The sequence below is a fragment of the Dreissena polymorpha genome, chromosome 5 (assembly GCF_020536995.1).
Source record: "Dreissena polymorpha isolate Duluth1 chromosome 5, UMN_Dpol_1.0, whole genome shotgun sequence".
NCBI classification, from domain to species: domain Eukaryota; kingdom Metazoa; phylum Mollusca; class Bivalvia; order Myida; family Dreissenidae; genus Dreissena; species Dreissena polymorpha.
The window spans coordinates 40022794-40049758 of NC_068359.1; the positions used below are offsets into that span (position 1 = coordinate 40022794).

At 36.5% G+C, this 26965-nt stretch overlaps 1 protein-coding gene across 2 annotated transcripts in view; it reads left to right on the plus strand.

Moving 5' to 3' along the window:
* The window catches only part of LOC127881904 (F-box/WD repeat-containing protein 7-like), a 58421-nt gene that overhangs the window by 5795 nt on the left and 25661 nt on the right, over positions 1-26965 (plus strand). For both annotated transcript variants that reach the window (XM_052430111.1, XM_052430112.1), the window contains exons 2-5: positions 9843-10757; positions 15485-15550; positions 20326-20470; positions 22500-22657. In XM_052430111.1, coding sequence (XP_052286071.1) covers positions 9972-10757; positions 15485-15550; positions 20326-20470; positions 22500-22657 — 1155 coding nt within the window. In that variant the 5' untranslated portion in view covers positions 9843-9971. The remainder of the gene's footprint in view (positions 1-9842; positions 10758-15484; positions 15551-20325; positions 20471-22499; positions 22658-26965) is intronic.

A 26965-nucleotide genomic window follows, 5' to 3' on the forward strand; every position in this document is an offset into this window, starting at 1 on the left:
TGGGAAGTAATTCGTTCGGCTTCAAAGAAGCCATGCTGACCTCTTCATGTAATTTAATAAACACATAAGCTCTTGACTGTCTGTTAAAAAAATCAATACTAAATTTACCATGCGTCTAGTAAACATACCGACTGGCTAACTATTTCTTCAATCCAGCACAAAAATTAGTTCTAATTTTTATGATAACCAGTCTCATATTTTAGCGTAAGACAATCAGCTGTTTATATTTTTTGTTTACGCTATACGCAGAGAATTTACAGCATTTGCGTAAGTCCACATTGGCTTGCTTAAATGTATGCATGGAAATGATAAATTGAACGTATCTTGCTATTTCTAATGCATATATTACGCTGATATGCAGCTTATCTAGAACGCTGTGGTCATGAGGGGTCAAAATATAGGTCACCAGGTCAAATCTTACAAAAACCTCGTAAACACTCCATACGCCAGAGTTTTGGTTCAATAATGATGAAACTTGACCAGGATGTTTGTCTTGACAATATCTAGGTCAAGTTTGACGTTTGGTAATGTGGGGACAAAATCCAGGTCATGGGGTCTTATCTTACGAAAACCTTGTAAACAGACTAGAGGCCATAGTTTTGGTCCAATAATGATGATACTTGACAAGGATGTTTTTCTTGATGATATCTCGGCAAAGTTTGACATTGGGTCATGTGGGGTCAAATCTTGGTCACGAGGTCCAAATCTTAAAAATATCTTGTAAACACATGTATAATTAGCATTACTTGCAAATGTTTGCATGCAAAAAACCCATGCAAATGGACAGTACTCAATCAGAATTAATCATATGTTCACACTGCATAAGTAAACAGCAGAGAAGCAATCTTATATGCTCTAGAGTACTGAATTTTCAACTAAGCAATCAACAAGGCCTTGTAAAAAAGGTGAGCGAACTAGGGCCATCTTGGCCCTCTTGTTATTGTTTACTAGCAGTTGTAAGATGAGCTGATTATGGTTTACTAGCTGTTGTGAGATGAGCTTATTATGGTTTTCTAGCAATTGTGAGATGAGCTGATATTGGTTTACTATCAGTTGTGAGATGAGATTATTATGGTTTACTAGACATTGTGAGATGAGATTATTATGGTTTACTAGACATTGTGAGATGAGATTATTATGGTTTACTAGCAGTTGTGAGATGAGTTTATTATGGTTTACTAGACATTGTGAGATGAGCTTATTATGGTTTACTATCAGTTGTGAGATGAGCTTATTATGGTTTACTATGAGTTGTGAGATGAGCTTATTATGGTTTACTCTCAGTTGTGAGATGAGCTGATTATGGTTTACTCTCAGTTGTGAGATGAGCTTATTTTGGTTTACTCTCAGTTGTGAGATGAGCTGATTATGGTTTACTATCAGTTGTGAGATGAGATTATTATGGTTTATTAGACATTGTGAGATTAGATTATTGTGGTTTACTAGCAGTTGTGAGATAGCTTATTATGGTTTACTAGACATTGTGAAATGAGCTTATTATGGTTTACTATCAGTTGTGAGATGAACTGATTATGGTTTACTAGAAGTTGTGAGATGAGCTTATTATGGTTAACTAGACATTGTGAGATGAGCTTATTATGGTTTACTATCAGTTGTGAGATGAACTGATTATGGTTTACTAGAAGTTGTGAGATGAGCTTATTATGATTTACTAGACATTGTGAGATGAGCTTATTATGGTTTACTATCAGTTGTGAGATGAACTGATTATGGTTTACTAGAAGTTGTGAGATGAGCTTATTATGATTTACTAGACATTGTGAGATGAGCTTATTATGGTTTACTATCAGTTGTGAGCTGAGCTCATTATGGTTTTCTATCAGTTGCGAGATGAGATTATTATGGTTTACTACACATTGTGAGATGAGATTATTATAGTTTACTAGACCAGGGCTCAACATTAACCCAAAAAACCAACTGGCCCTTCTGGGCAAGTACTTAGAAAATCTACTCGCCCTGAACGTAAAGCCACTTACCCAAACATGAAATATCACATCAACTGTAAACCTCATATTTTTTAATAAACCAAAATGAAACACCACACAACCTTTTTTATTTTTGAACATTTTACAAATTGATTATAGCAATTAAAGTCTAATTAAAGTCTAAATTAAATGCTCTTTGTTCTTTTTTGCACTTTTCCGAGCGGACAACTAGATTAAAAAATAACTTGCCCGGACCCAACTTTTACTTGCCAGGGGCAATAGGACAACCATTAATGTTGAGCCCTGTAGACATTGTGAGATTAGATTATTATGGTTTACTAGCAGTTGTGAGATGAGCTTATTATGGTTTACTAGACATTGTGAGATGAGCTTATTATGGTTTACTATCAGTTGTGAGATGAGCTGATTATGGTTTACTAGCAGTTGTGAGATGAGCTTATTATGGTTCACTAGACATTGTGAGATGAGCTTATTATGGTTCACTAGACATTGTGAGATGAGCTTATTATGGTTCACTAGACATTGTGAGATGAGCTTATTATGCTCCCCGAAAATTTTCAGGGAGCATATAGTTGCCAGTTTGAAGTTCCTTACTTCCTTATTTCCTTCCTTCCTTCCGTCGGACTTTTGTTACAGTTTCTCATAGCTCCTTCAATATTTTACCGATCTCTTACATATATGGCATGTAGGTACCTTGCATGGACCTCTACCTTTTGATAAGGTTTGAGGTCACTGGGGTCAAGGTCACCTAATTATAGATTTTTCTGTCACAATTTTGTTACAGTTTCTCATAGCACCTTCAATATATTTTTTCGATCTTTTAAATATTTGGCATGTAGCAGGGTTTTACATTCATGTCAATGTTTAGGGGTCCCTAGGACTCTAGTTAATAATTTTCAGGGGTTCTGTCAATAAAAATGGGGGGTCCCAATAAATATGCTGGCTGTGTCAAAGTCAATTAGTTAAATAGTTATGTTAATCGATTAATTACGTAAACAATAGCCGACATTTAACACACACTTATACAATTAAAGATTGTATATATTTTTTATAGTATAATCTTGCTTGCCAGATAATAAGCTATCGTAACCTTAGTAAGCTTTTCTTTCATAGCGACATAAATAGCTCACATTTACGCCATGCAGTCTCACTTTGGGACTTTGCACCTAGCAACAAAAGGTGCGCGATAACACGATTGGTCAATAAATCAACAAGCGAGACAAATCGTACATCCTTCTAGAAAATTACGTACTGCAGTTGTCTTTCAGAGTTTCTTGTTGATATGACCAGAACCAATACGTCAAAATGAGTGTGCGTCCCATGGGACGCAAATTAACAAATATAACGGGTCCTGGCTGGCATTTTATGCGTATTTGACGCAGAATATCACGTCCTGTAAAACCCTGATATAGGTACCTTTCATGGACCTCTACCTTTTGATGATGTTTGAGGTCACTGGGGTCAAGGTCAACGAGGCTAATAATAGATTTTTCCGTCACAATTTTGTTACAGTTTCTCATAGCGCCTTCAATATTTTACCGTTCTCTTACATATTTTGCATGTAGGTACCTTTCATGGACCTCTACCTTGTGATGAGGTTTGAGGTCACTGGAGTCAAGGTCAAGGTCACAGAGGCTAAAATTATATTTTTCCGTCACAATTTTGTTACAGTTTCTCATAGCGCCTTCAATATTTTACCGATCTCTTACATATTTGGCATGTAGGTACCTTGCATGGACCTCTATCTTTTGATGAGGTTTGAGGTCAAGGTCAAGATCACCGAGGCTAATAATAGATTTTTTTTAGGTGGTTATTAACACATAGATTGACAAAGCGCATCATCAGGGAGCATCCATCAGTTTCACTGATATTCTTGTTATGGTTTACTATCAGTTGTGAGATGAGCTGATTATTGTTAACTATCAGTTGGGAGGTCTGCTGATTATGGTTTAAATATGTACTTGCAATTGTGAGATCAGCTTATTATGGTTTACTAGCGATTGTTAGATGAGCTTATTATGGTTTACTTGCAATTGTTAGATGAGCCTATTATGGTTTACTAGATATTGTGAGATGAGCTTATTATGTTTTATTAGAAATTGTGATATGAGCTTATTATGGTTTACTAGAAATTGTGAGATGAGCTTATTATGGTTTACTAGAAATTGTGAGATGAGCTTATTATGGTTCACTAGAAATTGTAAGATGAGCTTATTATGGTTTACTAGAAATTGTGAGATGAGCTTATTATGGTTTACTAGAAATTGTGAGATCAGCTATTGTGGTTAATGTGCAATTGTTAGATGAGCTTATTATGGTTTACTAGAAATTGTGAGATGAGCTTTTTATGGTTTACTAGAAATTGTGAGATGAGCTGACTATGGTTTACTAGCAGTTGTGAGATCAGCTGATTATGGTTTACTTGCAATTATGAGATGAGCTGATTATCTAGTCTTAGAAATGCAATATGAATGGTCATTATATTTTTGCTAACCAAGTTTATGTTTAGCATTTAATTTTTATGCCCCCCTTCGAAAAAGAGGGAGTATATTGTTTTGCACATGTCGGTCCGTCCGTCGGTCCGTCCACCAAATGGTTTCCGGATGATAACTCAAGAACGCTTACGCCTAGGATCATGAAACTTCATAGGTACATTGATCATGACTCGCAGATGACCGCTATTGATTTTCAGGTCACTAGCTCAAAGGTCAAGGTCACGGTGACTAGAACCAGTAAAATGGTTTCCGAATGATAACTCAAGAACACTTACGCCTAGGATCATGTAACTTCATAGGTACATTGATCATGACTTGCAGATGAACCGTATTGATTTTCAGGTCACTAGGTCAAAGGTCAAGGTCACGGTGACTTGACACAGAAAAAAAAAGGTTTCCGGATGATGACTCAAGAACGCTTACGCCTAGGATCATGAAACTTCATAGGTACATTGATCATTACTCGCAGATGACCCCTATTGATTTTCAGGTCACTAGGTCAAAGGTCAAGGTCACTGTGACTCAAACCAGTAAAAGGATTTTCGGATGATAACTCAAGAAAGCTTACGCCTTGGATCATGAAACTTCATAGGTACATTGATCATGACTGGCAGATGACCCCTATTGATTTTAAGGTCACTAGGTCAAAGGTCAAGGTCACGGTGACTCGACACAGTAAAATGGTTTCCGGATGATAACTCAAGAACCTTTACGCCTAGTATCATGAAACTTCATAGGTACCTTGATCATGACTCTCAGATGACCCCTATTGATTTTCAGGTCACTAGGTCAAAGGTCAAGGTCACGGTGACTTGAACCAGTAAAATGGTTTCCGGATGATAACTCAAGAACGCTTACGCCTAGGATCATGAAATTTCATAGGTACATTGATCATGACTCGCAGATGACCCCTATTGATTTTCATTTCACTAGGTCAAAGGTCAAGGTCACGGTGACTTGACACAGTAAAATGGCTTCTGGATGATAACTCAAGAAAGCTTACGCCTAGGACCATGAAACTTCATAGGTACATTGATCATGACTCACAGATGACCCCTATAGATTTTCAGGTCACTAGGTCAAAGGTCAAGGTCACTGTGACTCGACACAGTAAAATGATTTCCGGATGATAACTCAAGAAAGCTTACGCCTAGGATCATGAAACATCATAGGTACATTGATCATGACTGACAGATGACCCCTATTGATTTTCAGGTCACTAGGTCAAAGGTCAAGGTCACAGCACAAAAAACGTATTCACTCAATGGCTGCCACTACAATTGACAGCCCATATGGGGAGCATGCATGTTTTACAAACAGCCCTTGTTTATTAGGTTTTTGGATTTTTGAGACTGGAATTACAGTATATTTATATGAAATGAAGTAACCACTGGTTTGTAAATGTATTAGTGCAGTCAAAATAGACATAATTAAGTTATGGAATGTTAAATATGAAATATTGTAATGCTAGCATGGTTGCATAAAATTAAAAAAACACACTCTATATAGCTTTTCTAAATATTGGCATAGTCCTTTTTCAAAATGTGTTTTTTATTTATTACATCCCTTGAAATAATATGAAACTTCATTTATCAGCAGAACTGAAAACATGTGTTCCATTTACAAGAATGGTTACTATGACAACTGAGGTAACACTATATGGAGACCAATATTTAATATTTTGTTATTATAGAGCTTTTAGTGAAGAGGGAATTGTGGCATTGAAGATCAATACTGGTGTTGTGCTCTTATAGTGAATGTTGCAGTCTGGTTGTGATAGTACTGTGAGAGTTGATCAAAATTCAGGCATCTATATCACAGCATCAGTGCTTCTGACCTTTGTTATGAGGAATTATTTTGTGCAATTATTGGCTTCATTTCACTCTGTGCTACTGACCTTTGTAATCAAGAATGATGGTGTGGCATTTGATTTTGGTCTGTTGATTTAAAGGCTGTGTGTTTGTGAACTAAACAAGAGGATAATCTGTACAATACTGGTATGACCTATACAATTTAGCAATTTGTACATATTATCAGGGATCATATTTTCCTACAACATCAATCAGTCTGGATTTAAAATGGGGGGAAATGTATTTAAAAAATAACGTCCGAAATAAAAAAACGCCAGAATTTTTCAGGTCCAAATCGGGACATTCCATAAAAAATTGTCGGGAAATTTGACCAAAAAGCAGAACACCTAAAATGATCAATCATTCCACCTTTAGTCAGTATATTACTTACAAAAACTCTAATGTTCTGCCCAATTTTGACGATACATGCGTTTCATAAATTTGGGAACACAGCGTTCCCCATTCTCCGGAATTAAACACACTCCATAAGTTGTGGGGTCTCCCCGTATGCCTCGATTTGACATCCAATCGGTGCGGGGATATCCCCTTGAGCATATGTAAATCGTGTGACGCGATGTAGGCGCATTGAGCACTTTTCTTATTCAATTCGTCAATTATCTCTAAATTTAGTTTGATGCAATGCAATATGTTACAAATTATTTTCTGACAATCAGTCGAAAACAAAAGTTAATTTCTGTGAAACATAAATGCATATTGGTCAGCATCCAATTTGTTTGATGTACAAAATCGGTGTTTTGACAGGTTTTATAAACCTTAGGTGGTATAATACACAGGATAATAGTTGGCGTTTATTTCTGTATGATACATCTTTCGATAGAAATTAGAGACCCTATCATAAAAACACTGTGGTGTGAATGCCTGATAAACTCAATAATTTCCGATAAATCGCCAATAAGGTGTCAAAAACAACACTGTTGCACTCGAGTAGCAAAAGAGGGTTGTTAATTGGGGGCAATAAAGGAATTAGCGATGGTAAGTTTTAGCCAGACAGAGCTTGAATAGCGAATTTTATTGGGAACTTATAGACTTTGCATCGTTTTTTTACGAATGTCAGGACAGAATTAGATCGACTGTTTAGGATTTTCAATCGGTCTTTCATGACCCCAATCCGTCTAGGACCGACAAAACCGAAAAAAATATGATCCCTGCAAATTATAATGTAGCGACAATGTGAGGGTACACAAAATTTGCGTGACCTCTAATGCGAGCGATCACAGATATTTTGACATTATTTTCTTATTTAAAGTTATATCACATTTGATTTGTGGTGCTTATTGTCCCCTTCAGGTGAAACCGGAGGGGACTTATGGTTTGTGCTCTGTGTGTCCGTGAGTCTAGTTGTCTGTCAGTCTGTCACACTTTTCTGGATCCTGCGATAACTTTAAAAGTTCTTCATATTTTTTCATGAAACTTGAAACATGGATAGATGGCAATATGGAGATTATGCATGTCATTTCATTTTGTTGCTACGTCAAGAATTCTGGTTGCTATGGCAATAAATATATTAAAAAAAAATCTTACAATGGTGGAGTTTCACCTGTAGGGGACAATATTGCTTGGCAATCTCTTGTAATACATACAGCTTTATATATTAAATTATTTTGTGCATGTATTTGATTTTAAAAGTTTAAAGTAATTCATGATTAAGTTATTTTTACTGTGATTCATATGTATATTTGCAGCCATTTTTTTTCCCTTTTAGGAAATCAAAGGTACAGTTACCAGCTTAATTTGGAAAAATTAGCGCGATAAAACCTGATATTGGGACAATTCGCGTCGGGAAGTCTTCAGATCGGGAAAATGGTTTATAACTAAGTGTTGTCAAGTTGTCAATATGATATTTTCTGCATAGAGAAATAAATTAATGTTGCATTTTATAAAAAATATATATATATATATATTTTTTTTTTTAAACCTTAAACCAGTAAAACATATATTTTTCCCAAATGGCTCCTAAAAGTACCAAATTGAAGGTTTCAAACAAATATATTTGTTATATATATAAATATATATATTTTTTTTATTTCAACATCTAGTTAATCTCCAATCCAGCTTTATAGGTTGAACCTTAGTAAAGATAGTATTGAAAAATGTCTTATTGTTAATTTTGAAGCATTTGTTAGCAATACAACAACAACACTAATTTAATTATTAAAAACGCAGCGATTTTTCCCAATTCACAGGGACCCTGGTTGCCCCATTCCCAAAATGGTGAAAAAACACTGAAAACTTAGACCAAGTCTTTGCTTGTAACAGTGGTCCTACATCATCTGGTAATTTGATATCATGGTAATATAGAGAATATCAATTAATGTGATATGATACACGTGAATAAGATTTCAATGACATATCATGTTTCTAAATTCATATGTTATTAAGGAGGATTTTATTGTTTGTTTGCTGGAAATTAGCTACACACTTAACATCTTCAAAAGTATCATGTTAATTTTTTGTGTACATGGATTTTTTATTAGAACAGTTAAGCCAAAACAAATAGAAACAGAGTCTTAAATTCACGTCCTGAAAATGAAAAAATTTCCCACTGCAAAACAGAATGTAAAATATTTCCAAACCTGCAATGGGACTAACCCAAGAAAAATACAAAAAAAAGTGTGATAAAAACCACCCTGGAAAAAAAATCTAAAAAACACCATGGCTTTGTGGCAGAAGAATGTATTGTTTAGTTCCAAAAGTGAAATCAGCACTTATATTAAATAATTGGGTTCCCTTGCTTTGCACAGGTTGCAAATCTTTCTGTTTATTCAGAACAGTTTTATTTGTCGTTAAGTTCTTGATTAATTTTTTTGTATTTCATCAGTAATTGAATGTACACCAGCAATAATTTGGGTTGCCTGGAACTTATAGGCATTCCCACATTATGTGTAGTTACTTGACTTTTGAAACTCATTAATGCAGTGATGTAAAAAAAAATTACTCTCCACTAAGTCACATTTCCGCCAAGAGGTTTGATGATGTAATTCAGCAATTTTTTCCCTTCTTCGTAAAGTACCGGAAAATGGCACTTTCAAAATCAGGAAAAAACTACTTATTTCCCAATAGCTGTCAAAAAAATCCCAATAAAAGGTTTCTATTTTTTTATATTTTTTTTATATTTTTATAAATAAAATACAACATTTAGTTAATTTTCTCTATGCAGCTCTATGGCTTGAACCTAAGTAAACATACATATAATATTGACAATTTGACAACATTTAGTTATCAATTTTAAAGTTTTTGGGCCCAAAAAATCAAAATCGTCCATTTCCCAATTTGAAGACTTCATGATGCAAATTTCCTTATTTCAGGGTTTGACGCGCCCTATTGGGCAAAAAAAATTGCTGTAATTTGTTGTTAGCTCACCTCAAGTGCTCATGGTGACTATTGTGGTCAGCCTATGTGGTGTCAAAACTAGGTCACCATATAAAGTCTTTGACAATGTATATACTGTATGAACTCAGAAGAGAGATTCAGGGCCATAATTGCCTTCATGTTTTTGATTTAAATTGCAGTTTAACATGTAACCTTGAAGAGATGGGGCACTAAGACAATGACGAGTAAAGGATGATGTTGGAGAATGTATTGCATCGGGAGGTTGTGAAGATTTGTGATTGTTATCAAACAGGTTTAGAATAATCTCAATGAAAGATAGCATAGAAGGGCGCGTATGTGATACCGCCACCATGGATTCCACGGATGACGCGTACTACAGTGACATGACCTGCGACACGAGCGTCACATCAGGATCGTCAACTGTCGTTCAGACTAGACGATCTTATCAAAAGAAACATCATAGGACGTCACAGGATCATCGGTTGCATTACCACGCGGATAAGGATGACTGTAGCCCGGACAGCGACGAGGCAATTAATAGTAAAATATTCTCGTTCATGAGACTGGAGACGGGAAAAATCGCATTAAACAAGGGCACGTCACTCCCGTCTGAATTGGAAGAGCTGGACGGGGAGAGCTGTGACTGCCACTGTGGGGCCTGTTGTAGTTGCCAGAGCAATGCTCCCGCCACCAGACATTCGCAGGGTTGCCACGGTTACAAGTACATGTGCAAGAAAATGTCGGAGGGAGCTACAGAATGTCCCAACGCCAGCAGCAGCGAAACCCAGCTTCTACCGAGTCCGACTGCCATAGAATCCTGGGGCCATTTTAGTAAGCACAGACAAAATCATTACAAGTACAGACGCAGCGATTATTCCAGTGACAGTGACGAAGACGGTGAGGTGAGATCGAAAAATCCCACTTTGAAAACAACAGTGCTAGTGAAACAAAAGTCCCATTTACCGAGTCTTACACTAACGAGACAAAATTCTACCTCTTCCAACAAGAGTTACGAAACAGCAGCCGCCGAAGGTTACGACGTCTGCTCGTGGAAGGAGGGTGTAAAGCCTTGCACTTTCAAAGAGAGGGTCAAAGTAAGTATTAATTTAACCGGAGACATAGTTCTCTAGAAAGTTATGGACTTCAGGTTTAACTGTTAACTTCGTACATTGCAAACATTTGTTTCAGCCCATTTATTTTCGCCTGATTGCACCAAAATTCAAAGGCTTATTGAAATGCTTTCTATTCAATTTCCTGGGTAGAATCAGTACAGGTGTATTGAGGGGAGGTCTGATCCTGGGTAGAATCAGTACAGGTGTATTGAGGGGAGGTCTGATCCTGGGTAGAATCAGTACAGGTGTATTGAGGGGAGGTCTGATCCTGGGTAGAATCAGTACTTGGTGTACATTGGGGATCGAACCCTTGATCTCTTGATTATTAGGCGAACACTACATTCAGTACACCATGCATGCCTTTTCCTGGCCATTTTGGGAAAAATGCTATTTAGGATTCGGAATGTGCTTGCTCAAAAATTCCACTGATTTTGGAAAAACTAATTTAATATAACTTAGTAATATTTCAAATAAGCAGAACAAACTCATATGTATTATATTAATTTGCTTTGTTAGATAGAATGGAAATAAAATTGAGATACAATAATCATAATAAACGTATTTCTTTGCCGGGGGTAATTGGGATTTTATTTTCAAATTTGGATTTTTTTACAACTTCGATTTGGGAATGGGTCTGTTTATCGGACCCATAGATTTGCCAAGAAAAAGCCTGCAATTGCAACCTGTAAGAATCAACTGAGGAACATATAGGTCACTCCCAATGTTAACACAATTTTTAATTTTTATTTTTTTTTGAAAATGCTAATTAATTGTCAAATGAGTATGTATCTGAAATTAAATGTACCCAACAAATGCTTACAATTTAAATTACAGTTTTGGGAGGTAATTCAGTTGCTTTTCAATTCTTAATTTAAGAAGGAAGCTGGCATCAAGTCTGGTATTTCTGAAAATTAACCCTTTGCATGCTGGGAAATTTGTCGTCTGCTAAAATGTCTTCTGCTGAATTTCTAAAATTAGCATTTTCTTCGATTTTTTTCAAAGAACACTATCAGAATAGCAAACAGTTTGGATCCTGATGAGACGCCACGTTCTGTGGCGTCTCATCTGGATCCAAACTGTTTGCAAAGGCCTTCAAAATCCGGTTCCCGCACTGTAAGGGTTAATAAAAATTCCTAATATTGTGCCTTGCATGCGCATGTATCCCTGACACTACCATCAAAAAATGTAAAACAGTCTGTCTAAATTCTGGATGGCATACATTTTCAATATTATGCCCAGTATCCCTGACATTGCCATAAAAAAAGTACAACAGTCTGTCTGAATTCTGGGTGGCATAAATTCCAATAGTCTGCACTTTATCCCTGATTAAAAAAGTAAAACAGGCTGTCTGAGATCTTGGGTGACATTACATTTTAACATTTCATCTGTACTAACAGGGGTTTTGCTGTCAATTGCCATTGTTGACAAATTTGCAAAGGTTGTGACAATTATTTCGAAGTTGCCAATTTCAATGATGACCCCCCCCCCCCCCCCCCCCCCCCTCCCCCGATAGAGTGGCATATAGCAGTTGAACTGTCAGTTCGTCTGTCTTTCAGTCTGTGCCTCCGTCTGATAACTTTAACATTGGCCATAACTTATGCAATATTGAAGATAGCAACTTGATATTTGGCATGCATGTGTATCTCATGGAGCTGCACATTTTAAGTGGTGAAAGGTCAAGGTCATCCTAATTTGCTTTACTTGTTTGTGTATAAAACATTAGAAACAGCATACATCTCAGTCATATTTTTAGTCCCCTACCAGTGAAACCGGAGAGGGACTTATGATTTGCACTGTGTGTGTCTGTCAGTCTGTCACACTTTTCTGGATCCTGCGATAACTTTAAAAGTTCTTCTTATTTTTTCATGAAACTTGAAACATGGACAAATGGCAATATGGAGATTATATGCACATCATTTCATATTGTTCCTTCGGCAAGAATTCTGGTTGCTATGGCAACAAATAGAATCGAATTATTGCTGAAAATGGTGGATCCTGCGATAACTTTAAAATTTCTTCATATTTTTTCATGAAACTTCAAAAAAGGATAGATGGCAATATGGAGATTACATGTATGCATGTCACTTCATTTTGTTTTTATGTCAAGAATTCTGGTTGCTACCAGTAGGGGACTTTTAATGCTTGGCAATAGTCTTAATGTAATCATACTTAAGCCAACTTGAAGTAACTCTTCTGGCTTAAAATTGAACTAAGAATTTTAGAAAATTTGTGTACAGATTTTTTGCCAACTTTTTGACACTGTTGATTTTTAGCTCGGCTGTTTTTGGAGAAAATCCGAGGTATTGTCATAGCCAGCTTGTCATGTCGTCGGCCGTCCGATGGCGTCATGCTAAAACTTTGACATTTTGCTCTAAAATCAAAGTTCTTCTACCTACAACTTTGAATCTTCATATGTACATGCACCTTGATGAGTTCAACATGCCACACCCATTTTTGGGTCACTAGGTCAAAGGTCAAGGTCACTGTGACCTTTAAAAAAAAAGAAAAATTCTGACAAGCTGTCATTTATTAAAAAATGCACCCGCAGCCGAGCGTTGGCACCCGTTGTGTGGTGCTCTTGTTTTATTTTCTGTCAAAGAACTTCCCATATTGTCACCAATTGTATTAATATGGCATCAGATAGCATGCAACAAACTTAATTATTTTAATCATTAATAAATGGTGTTTATAAGTTTTGTACTTGTGCAAGGTGATATCTTATATCAATTTGCAATCGTAACCTTTTTGTGTGGTAGACAACCCATCTTGGAAATCAAATTCAATACCCTTCAATATGGAGAAATATTGAATGCATTCGATTGGCTGAGAGTGTAACTGATTATCATAACTGATTCAACTAATCAAAAAGCAGATCTCAAGCAGAATTTTTATTCGTAACCTGTTAACAAAGAGAACTTTGATATCATCCTCGATTATTTTCCGCATTTTTGACGATTCATCTCATGCATTTTGTGTGCAACAGAAATCGCAACTACAGTACAGCCAACGCGGCACAAACATAATCCGCGGCTACGCCACGGCCAGATTATTAGTACGCGGCGGCCGAATCGTGTGTTCACGCGGCGTATCGCCGTGGCACTCGGCATCGATCCGCGCAACGACACCAAGTCTGTATTAACCTCGCGTACTTCCGCGGAGTAAATCCGCTGCATACGTACGCGGCGGATCGAGTGAAAAGATATCCACCTACATGTACATACATGTATGTGTAGCGTAGAATTAATTACGCGCAACTTTTAATGTTTCGTTCGATTATCATTATTAAATTTGTAATCCGAAACACACTTCCGAATTTTAATGCTAACGCGACCTTTGGCAAATTCAAGCGTCAAATAAACAGTGCTAAAATATCCTTTGTTTCATAAAAAGCGCGCGAAAATTATGCAGACATGTAGAACGTCGTTTGGAAAGTTTGGGTGTATTTTGTGTTGTATAAATACATGAACATCACGTCAGGCATAAATCGTGTGTTCAGTGGAAAAAAAACGCCCTGATTAGACGTTATTTCATCATCTCTATAAATAGTAACAAATGCCAAAATGTTTTTGATACTTAAGGAAATATCGAAAATGTTTGTATATCGTAAATATTTACCAGCATTTGCTTTAAAACTGGAATATACGTGATTATCGGGTAATTAGTAGCGATATTAACTGTATAATATGAACAAAATAAAACGTGTTTATATACGCATATTCAAACAATAGTTATACTAAGCTGATAATTAACAAAACAACAAATACGTCGTCACCGTCTTGATTATTGATGTGGCCTCAAACTGCTAATTTTCTCAGCTTAAATATAATAGCAATATCAACATGCAATTAATTTATATACAATGTATCCACCATATGCTGGAGCCATGACCACTAGTATGTGCGAAAACATAATTACGTAACCTTGTTTATGTGTGAAATACATACACTACGGGCGGGAAACAAACTTAATTGGCCAGACACATTAACTATGCTTACATGTATATGCTAATACAATCCGCACACAATAAATTTATTATGATTTTAATTAGTATTATAATTGTTCTTCCAAAATTTGTTAACTACAAGTAACTAATAATTTTAAAAAGAATTTTTATTTCATGATGCGCATCAACTCGGCATCATGTCGCGGATCGCGGCATGCCTCGGCGGACAGATGCGAAGTTTCGCGGCGAAATGCGACTTGCCGCCGCATACTGATGCGGCTTCAACGACTGAGGCGGCATCGACTCGTTTCGCCTTGCCGCCGCGGATCGCGAAATATGTTTGTTCCGCTTTGGCTGTACTGTACACTAGTTTTGTTTGCGACATTTGTGAACATTATGTTGTAACATGTCAATTTCTCATCCCCATCTTTAAAGAAAAGTTTGCAAGTGACAGTCATTTAACCCATTTATGCCTAGCGTCTTGAAAAAAGGTCTTGGCAAACAGCGCAGACCCAGATGAGATGCCGCATGATGCGGCGTCTCATCAGGGTCTGCGTTGTTTGCTTAAAGGAATTTCTGTAAGAAATATTCTAAATATAGAAATAAATATACTAGACATCCCTAATTTTGGAAATAAATTGATCCAATTTAGTCTATTTAGAAGAATGGGAGATTCCACTAGGAATAAAAAGGTTAAGGTCCTGTCTATAGATGGATATTTGAGGATATCTTCATATATTATTGACATTTTAATCTTCTCTTTCAGATCATGCTCGAGTGGTTTTCCGATTTCAATGATGAACAAAAAAATCTTACGCTTAAGGAACTGCTGGTAAGAACAAACTGTATGTGAACATTACTATTGAATATGGAAATATCATACGGAATATGACGTGTATGTATTAGTCGAGTGGAGTGTGTTATGACATAACGCACAAAAAGATATGCTTGATTTGAGACTTACCTTTGTTACATCGTTGTCGTACTGACCTTTCAGCTCATTTTCAGCACAGATATTTGTTAGTAGAAATGGGTGTTTCTTTTTATGCTCCCCCAAATTTTTTTTGGGGGAAGCATATAGTCGCCGATTCGTCTGTCCGTGCGTGTGTCCGTCCGACCATGCACATTTTTTGTCCGGGCTATTTCTCAGCAATTAGTGACCGGAATTCAATTAAACTTTATGGGAAGCTTCACTACCAAGAGGAGATGTGCATATTATCAGCAGGTTCTGGTCGGATGAGTTATGGCCCTTTGAAATGTTCCATTAACTGTACATATAGTGCAATTCTTGTCCTCCCAACTACTAGACGTTTCCTTTTATCTGAATATATAGTGCAATATTGTGACAAAAAAACCCTTTGGGGAGCATCACCCGTCACCGACGGTTTCTTGTTTTACATTTGGTAAAAAGGTTAGTTATTATGGAGGCCGACTTACACAATGTTAGCCTTAACTGGATTTTCGTTTAGAAGTGACTTTTTGTGAACAAAAGAATTCCATCATAGTAGAAAGTTTCGTCCCTAATGAGCCTGTGCGGACTAAGGGTATCACGTTTACAGATTTTTCTAAACATTTAAACGAAATGAAATAAACGAAACGTTACCATTTAAACGGTATCCCTATGTCCATTTAAAAAGCATCAGTACCATTGCATTTCCAAACTGAACATAGTAATTATTTCCTGAAGTTATATTCAGTGCATATCCCATTTGCGCAATACGTCATATTAAAACCATAAAATATTATAAACCAGACCATCCGTATCACCACATGTGTATTCGTCATTCTATAATTTTTTGTATGCCCCCCTTAGAGGAAGAGGGGGTATATTGTTTTGCTCATGTCGGTCCGTCCGTATGTCCGTCCACCAGATGGTTTCCGGATGATAACTCAAGAACGCATAGGCCTAGGATTATGAAACTTCATAGGTACATTGATCATGACTAGCAGATGACCCCTATTGATTTTGAGGTCACTAGGTCAACAGTCAAGGTCACGGTGACCCGAAATAGTAAAATTGTTTCCGGATGATAACTCAAGAAATCTTAGGCCTAGGATCATGAAACTTCATAGGTACATTGATCATGACTCGCAGATGACCCCTATTGATTTTCAGGTCACTAGGTCAAAGGTCAAGGTCACGGTGACCCGAAATAGTAAAATTGTTTCCGGATGATAACTCAAGAAATCTTAGGCCTAGGATCATGAAACTTCATAGGTACATTGATCATGACTCGCAGATGACCCCTATTGATTTTCAGGTCACTAGGTCAAAGGTCAAGGTCACGGTGACCCGAAATAGTAAAATGATTTCCAGATAATAACTTAAGAACGCTTATGCCTAGGATCATGAAACATCATAGGTACATTGATCATGACCCGCAGATGACCCCTATTGATTTTCAGGTCACTAGGTCAAAGGTCAAGGTCACGGTGACCCGAAATAGTAAAATGGTTTCCGGATGATAACTCAAGAACGCTTATGCCTAGGATCATGAAACTTCATAGATACATTGATCATGACTCGCAGATGACCTCTATTGATTTTCAGGTCACTAGGTCAAAGGTCAAGGTCACGGTGACCCGAAATAGTAAAATGGTTTCCGGATGATAACTCAAGAACCTTTACGCCTAGGATCATGAAACTTCTTAGGTACATTGATCATGACTCGCAGATGACTCCTATTGATTTTCAGGTCACTAGGTCAAAGGTCAAGGTCACGGTGACCCGAAATAATAAAATGGTTTCTGCATGATAACTCAAGAACGCTTATGCCTAGATTTTTTTAAGTTTACCCGAACATGCTCAACTTGATATTACATAAATTTAAATGTTTGATCTTAACCCATTTATGCCGAGTGGACTCTCCCATCCTTCTAAATTGGATCAATTTATTTCCAAAATTAGGGATGTCTAGTATACTTATTTCTATATTTAGAATATCTCTTACAGAAATTCTTTTAAGCAAATAGCGCAGACCCTGATGAGACGCCGCATCATGCTGCGTCTCATCTGGGTCTACATTGTTTGCCAAGGCCTTTTTTCAAGACACTAGGCATAAATGGGTTTATATAACTTAAATACAAAAACATGTTATCCAACATATTGTTTTGTCGTTTAAAACGTTTAATCGTAATTTGTTGTAATGCCAATAACAAAAGACTATACATGCATTTTGATCTTTAAAAAAATTGCTTAGAACTTAAATCTTTGTTCAGCCAATTTTGAAAATGGTTGTGCAAACATCACAAAAGTTGACATTATTCAGTTGTCTGATTGTCTGATACAACCAATATATAGGTTGGGACAGGTAAAAAAAGTAATTCTGTAATAAACTATGAAGAAAAATTGGGTAAAAAAAGCAAATTATTTGGCTGGATTGCCTTCCAACACTTAAAAAGTTTACATTTATACGATACAGCACAAGGTATTTTGGTACTTGCACCCTGTACCATACAGTACTATAAAATCATGTTTAATAAGGGAAATAAATCAAACAGTTCAATTTGTAAGAGTGTCTGGCACAGTTATTTTTTGTTTATTATGCCCCCCTTCGAAGAGAGGGGGTATATTGCTTTGCACATGTCGGTCCGTCCGTCGGTCCGTCCACCAAATGGTTTCCGGATAAAACTCAAGAACACTTACACCTAGGATCATGAAACTTCATAGGCACATTGATCATGACTCGCAGATGACCCCTATTGATTTTCAGGTCACTAGGTCAAAGTTCAAGGTCACGGTGACTCAAACCAGTAAAATGGTTTCCAGATGATAACTGAAGAACGCTTATGCCTAGGATCATGAAACTTAATAGGTACATTGATCATGACTCGCAGATGACCCCTATTGATTTTCAGGTCACTAGGTCAAAGGTCAAGGTCACGGTGACTCAACACAGGAAAATGGTTTCCTGATGATAACTCAAGAACGCTTAGGCCTAGGATCATGAAACTTCATAGGTACATTGATCATAACTCGCAGATGACCTCTATTGATTTTCAGGTCACTAGGTCAAAGGTCAAGGTCACGGTGACTCGACACAGTAAAATGGTTTCCGGATGATAACTCAAGAACGCTTTAACCTAAGATCATGAAACTTCATAGGTACATTGATCATGAATCGCAGATGACCCCTATTGATTTTCAGGTCACTAGGTCAAAGGTCAAGGTCACTGTGACTCGAAACAGTAAAATGGTTTCCGGATGATAACTCAAGAATGTTTACGCCTAGGATCATGAATTTTCATAGGTACATTAATCATCACTGGCAGATGACCCCTATTAATTTTCAGGTCACTAGGTCAAAGGTCAAGGTCACAGTGACTCTAAACAGTAAAATGGTTTCCTGATGATAACTCTAGAATAATTAGGCCTAGGATCATGAAACTTCAAAGGTAAATTGATCATGACTGGCAGATGACCCCTATTGATTTTCAAGTCACTAGGTCAAAGGTCAAGGTCACAGTGACTCGAAACACTAAAATGGTACTGATGATCACTCTAGAATAATCTGGCCTAGGATCATGAAACTTCAAAGGTAAATTGATCATGACTGGTAGATGACCCCTATTGATTTTCAAGTCACTAGGTCAAAGGTCAAGGTCACAGTGACAAAAAACGTATTCACACAATGGCTGCCACTACAACTGACAGCCAATATTTCATTCATTATATGTGTGTGTCAAAAAACTTTAACCTTGGTTAAAGTTTCACAGTGACTCGAAACAGTAAAATGGTTTCTTGATGATAACTCAAGAATAATCAGGCCTAGGATCATGAAACTTCATAGGTACATTGATCATGACTGGCAGATGACCCCTATTGATTTTCAGGTCATAAGGTCAAAGGTCAAGGTCACAGTGACAAAAACGTATTCACACAATGGCTTCAACTACAACTGACAGCCCATATGGGGGGCATGCATGTTTTACAAACAGCCCTTGTTTAAAGAATGTCGGAAATAATGTAAAATCAATGAAAAATACGTATCCGAAAACGACACTCAGAAAAAAATGTACGTATTTTACACATGAAACACAATGTGCATATCGTTTGACGGCAGAAAATGAAAAACCAGTTAATTAGCAAAAATGTAAACAATATATAATTTGGTTAAAGTATTGCTTTTCAACATGCTACCGTGTTTTACTTTGCTAATGAATGACTTAAAATATTTTAAGATGGCGGCATATGCACTGTATTGTTGCCATGTTGTAAGATTTTCGGAAAGTAGTGAAGATTTTTCCTTAGTTTCCGTTCATGTCTGTGCCATCCTCTAACCAATCAAAAATAAATTACTGCCAAATTTGGTAGCCCAGATTTACCGCAAGTACCTGAATTTCGCAGTTCTTCATCGATATACTTCATGCGGCTAGTTGGCTACGTTATTTTCACCCCAATATTTATTATATTGATATTGACTATCGTTTAACGTTTATTGTTTTGGTAAACGTTTTTGAGCAAAACACAAAACGCGATCGTTCAAACGTTTAAACGTGATACCCTTAGTGCGGACTGCACAAGCTTATATTGGGCAACACTTTACGCTCAAGCATTAAGCCTAGTTTTCCCTGATCAAGGCTCTTATGACTGTCCTATTGCCACAGGTGGGCTGCGAGTTGCCCCAACTTCACCTGCTCTCCGTGAAGATGGAGGCTAACTTACACCATGGCTGCCCCCCAAACTGCCAGGACCTGCTGACATGGCTGCCCACCAACCAGGCAACCAAGATACTCTCCTACCTTGACCCAGGTAACCAGCTTCTGTTATATCAGTCTTGTGGAATATGTTCAATTTCTGAAATCAAATTTGTCAGCGAAAATTTGAGATTCATTTTAGGAAAACAGGGCTTAATGCGACAATGCTCCGCCTAGAATTGATTTTTGTTTAGATGAGACTTCCTTTTAAAGAAAAATTTCATAAATGCGTATAGTGTGTTCCCTTGTTAGGACTCTTTATCCACACACATAAGCCCTGTTTTTCCAAAGCAAGGCTCATTTATATTGCATTGTATTTCTGCCACTTAAACTAACTTACTCTGTTTATTTTGCTGCGTGCTGTAACAAAAGTGTGCATCTTTAGCAAATTCATTGCGTAATTAGATACAATGACAGAAGAAACTGGCACACTGATTGATAAATATTTGAATTACTGATATTGCCTTTATAACAAGTACATGTCATAAGCATTTGCAAACATCAATATGTAACCCTTTGCAGTGTTCTGCCGTGAATATTTACTGTTGGGGACAGGGACCCTTTAGGGTTAAAAAAGAGGGGACAAAAAGGAAAAATTTGGGGACAAAGACATATATCTGTAGCAGAATTAAATTTTCAGAAACTAATTACCTTTTACTTGCACTCTTTACTTAAATTTGCTTGATTTCTTATTACAGCCAGTCCACAGGATGTAACATTCTAATACAAACTTGAACATTTGTAAAACTTTTTAACTGTCAAACAATTGTCAATATATTTACAAAACTTTGAACAGATTTATGGTCATTTGACTCAGCATTGCGTGTCAAAGTACTTGTTCGATAATTAGAATTACTGATAGTAAATGCGTTTTTCTTTTTTGTGCTTTATGCACAAACTGCATCATGTCATTTTGTTGTTGTCAAACAGTGACCAAGACAATATTCAAAGACAATTTGCTTGGAATGTACATTTAGGGGCAGACTTTTTTGTCATTGTTTAACGATGTTAGGACTAAGGAAGACTCTGTTGAGGTGTTGTTATTATTATCTTCATATTTTCTAATTTTACTTGCCGGAGGAAAAAAACTAACATGGATTTTGTTTTCTTCGGCCAGTCACTTTGCGCCATTTTGATAGGTGTGAAAATTTCCTTGATATCAGCTGGTTTTTAAAATCTCAACTGACAATTGCAATAAAGTGTCAAGTAAATTAACCATTGGCTACACAATGATGTCACGTCCAATAAAATAATTCGTTGTAGTTACACATTCACTTCATTAGTTTACCGACTTACACATTGAATCTATTAGTTTTTATTCGGAATTCCTGTGCGCCCGTGGCCCATATACAGAAAACGGGTGGGGACAATTATTTTATTTTTGCCCAAAGACGCAAGGGCGCATCCACTGCAGAACACTGCCTTTGCCAGTTTTACAACTTTTGATTCGGATAATGAAAACAATATGTATGAAGAAGATACTTTTGAATTCCTCTTAGGTTCAGCTCTATGTATGTTTTTATGTCCCCCACCACTATAGTGGGGGACATATTGTTTTTGCCCTGTCTGTTGGTCTGTTGGTCGGTTGGTTTGCGCCAACTTTAACATTTGCAATAACTTTTGCAATATTGAAGATAGCAACTTGATATTTGGCATGCATATGTATCTCATGGAGCTGCACATTTTGAGTGGTGAAAGGTCAAGGTCAAGGTCATCCTTCAAGGTAAAAGGTCAAAAAAACTAAATCAATGCGGCGCACAAGGGGACATAGTGTTTCTGACAAACACATTTCTTGTTTATATATGCAAAGTAACGAGTATCGTGTTTCTGCAAAACTTTATGTAAGTTATTAAGTAAAAAATCACAAAAAGGGAACCTGCCATCAGTGCTTCTTGTATTGGAACCAGTGAGTCTGTGTAGAGGTTCCCAGGTGTGCAAGGTGTGGAACCAGTTGTCAGAAGAGCTGTTACTATCACTAATTGTATTGGATCCATTGAGTCTTTGTAGTGGTTTCCAGGTGTACAAGGTGTGGAACCAGTTATCAGAAAAGCTGTAACTATCAATGCTATTTGTATTGGTTCCAGTGAGTCTGTGTAGAGCTTGCCAGGTGTGCAAGGTGTGGAACCAGTTGTCGGAAGAGCTGTCGCTATGGCGACGCTTCTGTTGCCAACCAAAATGGCGGCTGTGCAAGGCGGCCGAGCACAAACAGGTGATCAGTCACATGTCACACGGCAGTATACAGGTAGGTGAACGTACACCGGCAGTGATTTTATTAGTTTAAAACTATTTATTTAAGCTCCATTGGATTGAAAGCTGAAGGCTTATTGAAGTTGCCTGGGTAGAACCAGTCCTTTTGTGGCCTTTGTGTGAACAGACCTGTGATCCTCCAATCACCAGGCAGACAAATTATTCACCACACCACAGTGATTTATGAGATTTTATTGAGAGATAATTGTATTTTGATATGCCATCTATTGATGCTAATTGGTAACATTTGTTGAGAGATAATTGTATTTTGGTATATCATCAATTTATGCTTAATTGGACACATTTCATGATCCTTTTTGGGGTTCTTTTTTTAAATAATAGTCAGTTTAAACTGTTTGCAAACAGTTCAATGCAAGTAAATTAATAATCACTAATGCACGTTCTTATTTTTCATCCCAATAATAAAATGTTTCAAGGTAAATGTTTGTCAATTTTAAATAAAATTCATGCTTAAAGCACAACATTGAAAGGTAAATGTATGTCCATTTTTAATAAAGTTCATGATTAAAGCACGACATTTGATGTGTTCAATTTAGATACAGCAGTCGTAAAGAAAACTTATCTGATCCAAAATAAAGTTGACAAAAACTTGGACTATGTAAACAACTGCATACTGCCATATGTTTTTATCAGAAATATGATAGTATTTCACCAACAATAACATGTATATTTTTATTTAAAAGAGTATATTTTATCAGTTGCAAAAAGTGCTTTCTTGCTACGCAGATGTAACTAACCTAATTTGAAATACATTAGGTCACATTACAAGACGTCTTTTTCCAAGTTTATTTGATTTTATGGACAGCATATACTGGAGAAGTTCATAAATGGCACAATTGTTTATAATTTGCAAGTATAAATTATCATTAGGGATGGCAAACCTACGCAAATCCGTAACCGGTTAACCTGTTTTGATATTCGAGCGGTTAACCAGTTAACCGCTTGTCTTTGTACCACATAAATAAAAAACAACATCCGAAAAACGTATGAGTTTATAAACAATTTTTCATATGCTTGTCAGTGAACTGTGATATTTCTTTGTTGTAATATGAGCTTCACGTCATTTACACATAATTATTGTTCTACATCTCGATCAATAAAAGCTAGTGCAGAATTTGAATTGTGTTGTGTTTTATTAACACCCATTATCCTTTAAGAATTACATGCATTAACAGTTTGCTGATTAATAACAATTGTCAATTAGCGTAAATATATTTTGCAACAGGCAAATCGTTAAAGTTTGCAATAGTTGTTAAAACAAAAGTGATCGGGTGTAGTCAGTGTCACGCTTTATTGATTTTTATCAAGAAATGGTAGTCAAAACAATGGCATACTTCACGGCACGTGTAAATTGTGACATTTCATATCATGCAAAAAAAAATGTAATTGACTCTCTTTCTGAGCCAGTCATCTTTTTCGGAGTATTTACATAGCAGTCCAGTGATGTCAGCTTTACTGGAGATGGCTCACATCGAAATTCAGCGGGGTGTTTTAATATCATGTGATTACGGAGCTTGGATGTACCCCCTTGCAACGAATGTGTCGTTGGGCATAGTATGCATGTAGCTGATTTCTTGTCAGCAGCCCGTTTGAAAAATTTCCAGGCATCCGATGATAGAGGCATGATTATAGATTGTCGCTTTACTTTTTAAATACGTGCCATCTGATCAAGCTTTACCGACTTTATACTGGATATTCACGTTGATGTTCTATTTATAAAAAAATAGGACATATCGCAGTCAAATCTGCTAATTGACAAGCGTAATTTGTCGGTTTATAATTTAAATTTATCAATATTTGAATAATTGAAACACGATAGACTGTAAAGTGCTAAACAAACACACTGCAGAGTAGGTGCTCGTGTGCCTGCTCAAGATACCGCTGCACCCCGATTGTTTACAGCTCTAATCGCTTTCGATCCACAGGGGGGAATCACGGGGTGGTAATTGCCGATAATTTGCGATCAGATAAGCGGGTTAGCCAAAACAGTGAAATGAAGTAAAAACAAAACTTACGATTTGAGCATTAATTTCGTTCAACAAAAAAATGCGTTTTCTGCAAGAGTAACCGAATATTAATTTTGTAATCAGTTAACCTCCTTCAGAAACGGATAACCGGTTAACCGATTAACCGTTGCCATCCCTAATTATCATGCATAGAAAGTTTATAAACATCATTTCACCATTTATTGAAAACTATTGAAAAGAAGACACATTGTGAGCTCAACTTGCATTTGTTCATTTTGATCAACATTGATGAATTTGAAATCAGTGATTGCAATTTTTAGAGCGCATTTGAAGGCAAAGTATAAAATTATTTTATTGTAAGAGTGAATTAAACAGTCTTTTCATTGAATGCCATGAGTAATAGTGTTCATTATTATCTTCAAGTAGAAAATGTATTCATAATTTTATTGTACTAACTTTTGTAAATAATAAATTAAATTTTAATCCCAAAATTTATGGTGGAAATTAAACCATTGTTGTTTGTTTGCATTCCATAAAATTGGAAAACTTAAGCAATTCTATTAGGCATTGAAATCTCCTGCAGCCGCTGCTTAATTATCTGTATAAATCTAGATCAAAAGTTATTTAAGGCAGCTATTTTGAAAAAGTCCAAGGTTATGTTGTTTTTGTGAATAGTTAAGTGGAACTGGAGTTTATGTCAGTTTTGCTGCTTTTTGTTGCCTTAAAATAGTCTGTAGCCAGCACGGCTTGTAACTGATACTAAGTATCAGACATAAAATGCTGAATGTCTGGAACACACATATTCGGACTATTTTATTTTGGGCATGTGTCTTACTTGAGTTCCACGAAAACATGATGTTTCTTACTTAAGTTTCACAACAAGATGATCACAAATGCATGGTATTGCTTTCAATACCTCGAGCTGTCACTGACAGTTTGTTGTAGATGGATAAACTGCGAGTGACAGATCGTGATATTTGAAGCAATGTCAACATGCATAAAAAATAATGTAATGATCGCATAGCCTCAATCTACATTATAAGGAGTTATTGCATATAAATATACAATGGCACCGCCTTGCGGGTGCAGACCGCTCATCTATTTTTCTTTTTAAAGGTGAAGGGACCTATCTCGATTTAAATCACAAAGGAGGTAGGGGTGGAGTGGAGAGGGGTTTATAGTGTGGGGGTGTGGTCATTTATTACATTATCTTCCAAAAAATGCAATTTTTTTTTTATTTTTTTTTTTGGAGGGGGGGGGGATTCTTGGACGGTATTTCAAAAATAAAATAATGAAAATAAATATTTGTGTTTTTTAACCAAGTTACAAAAAAAAAAAATGGGGGGGGAGGGGGGGGTTGGGGAGGGGGAGGGATAGTGTGAGGGTGTGGTGGTCATTTATTAGATGATCTTTAAAAAAAAAATGGGGGGGGGGGGAGATCGGGGGGCGTGGGGGATGGTTTGGGTGGAGTCTATTGTGGTATGTCAGGTAAGAGTTGTTTTGTCAAAGTATCAATCAAATCTAATCATAAATAAAGAAGTAATGGCAATTTTAGCAAAATTTAATAATTTGACCTTGAGAGTCAAGATCATTCAAAGGTCAAGGTAAAATTAACTTGCCAGGTACAGTACCCTCATGATAGCATGAAAGTATTTGAAGTTTGAAAGCAATAGCCTTGATACTTTAGAAGTAAAGTGGATCTAAACACAAAATTTAACTATATATTTAAAGTTACTAAGTCAAAAAAGGGCCATAATGATGTAAAAATGACAACCAGAGTTATGCAACTTGTCCTTTACTGTCCCCTTATGATAGATTGCGAGTGTTCCAAGTATGAAAGCAATATCTATGATACTTTAGGGGTAAAGTGGACCAAAACACAAAACTTAACCAAATTTTCAATTTTCTAAGTATAAAGGGCACATAATTCCGTCAAAATGCCAGTCAGAGTTACATAAATTTGCCTGCACAGTCCCCTTATGATAGTTAGTAAGTGTTGCAAGTATGAAAGCAATAGCTTTGATACTTTAGGAATAAAGTGGACCTAAACACAAAACTTAACAAAATTTTCAATTTTTAAAAGTATAAAAAGGGCACATAATTCTGTCAAAATGCCAGTCAGAGTTACATAACTTTGCCTGCACAGTCCCCTTATGATAGTAAGTGTTGCAAGTATGAAAGCAATAGCTTTGATACTTAAGGAATAAAATGGACCTAAACACAAAACTTTACCAAATTGTCAATCTTCTAAGTATAAAAAGGGCACATAATTCTGTCAAAATGCACGCCAGAGTTATCTAACTTTGCCTGCCCAG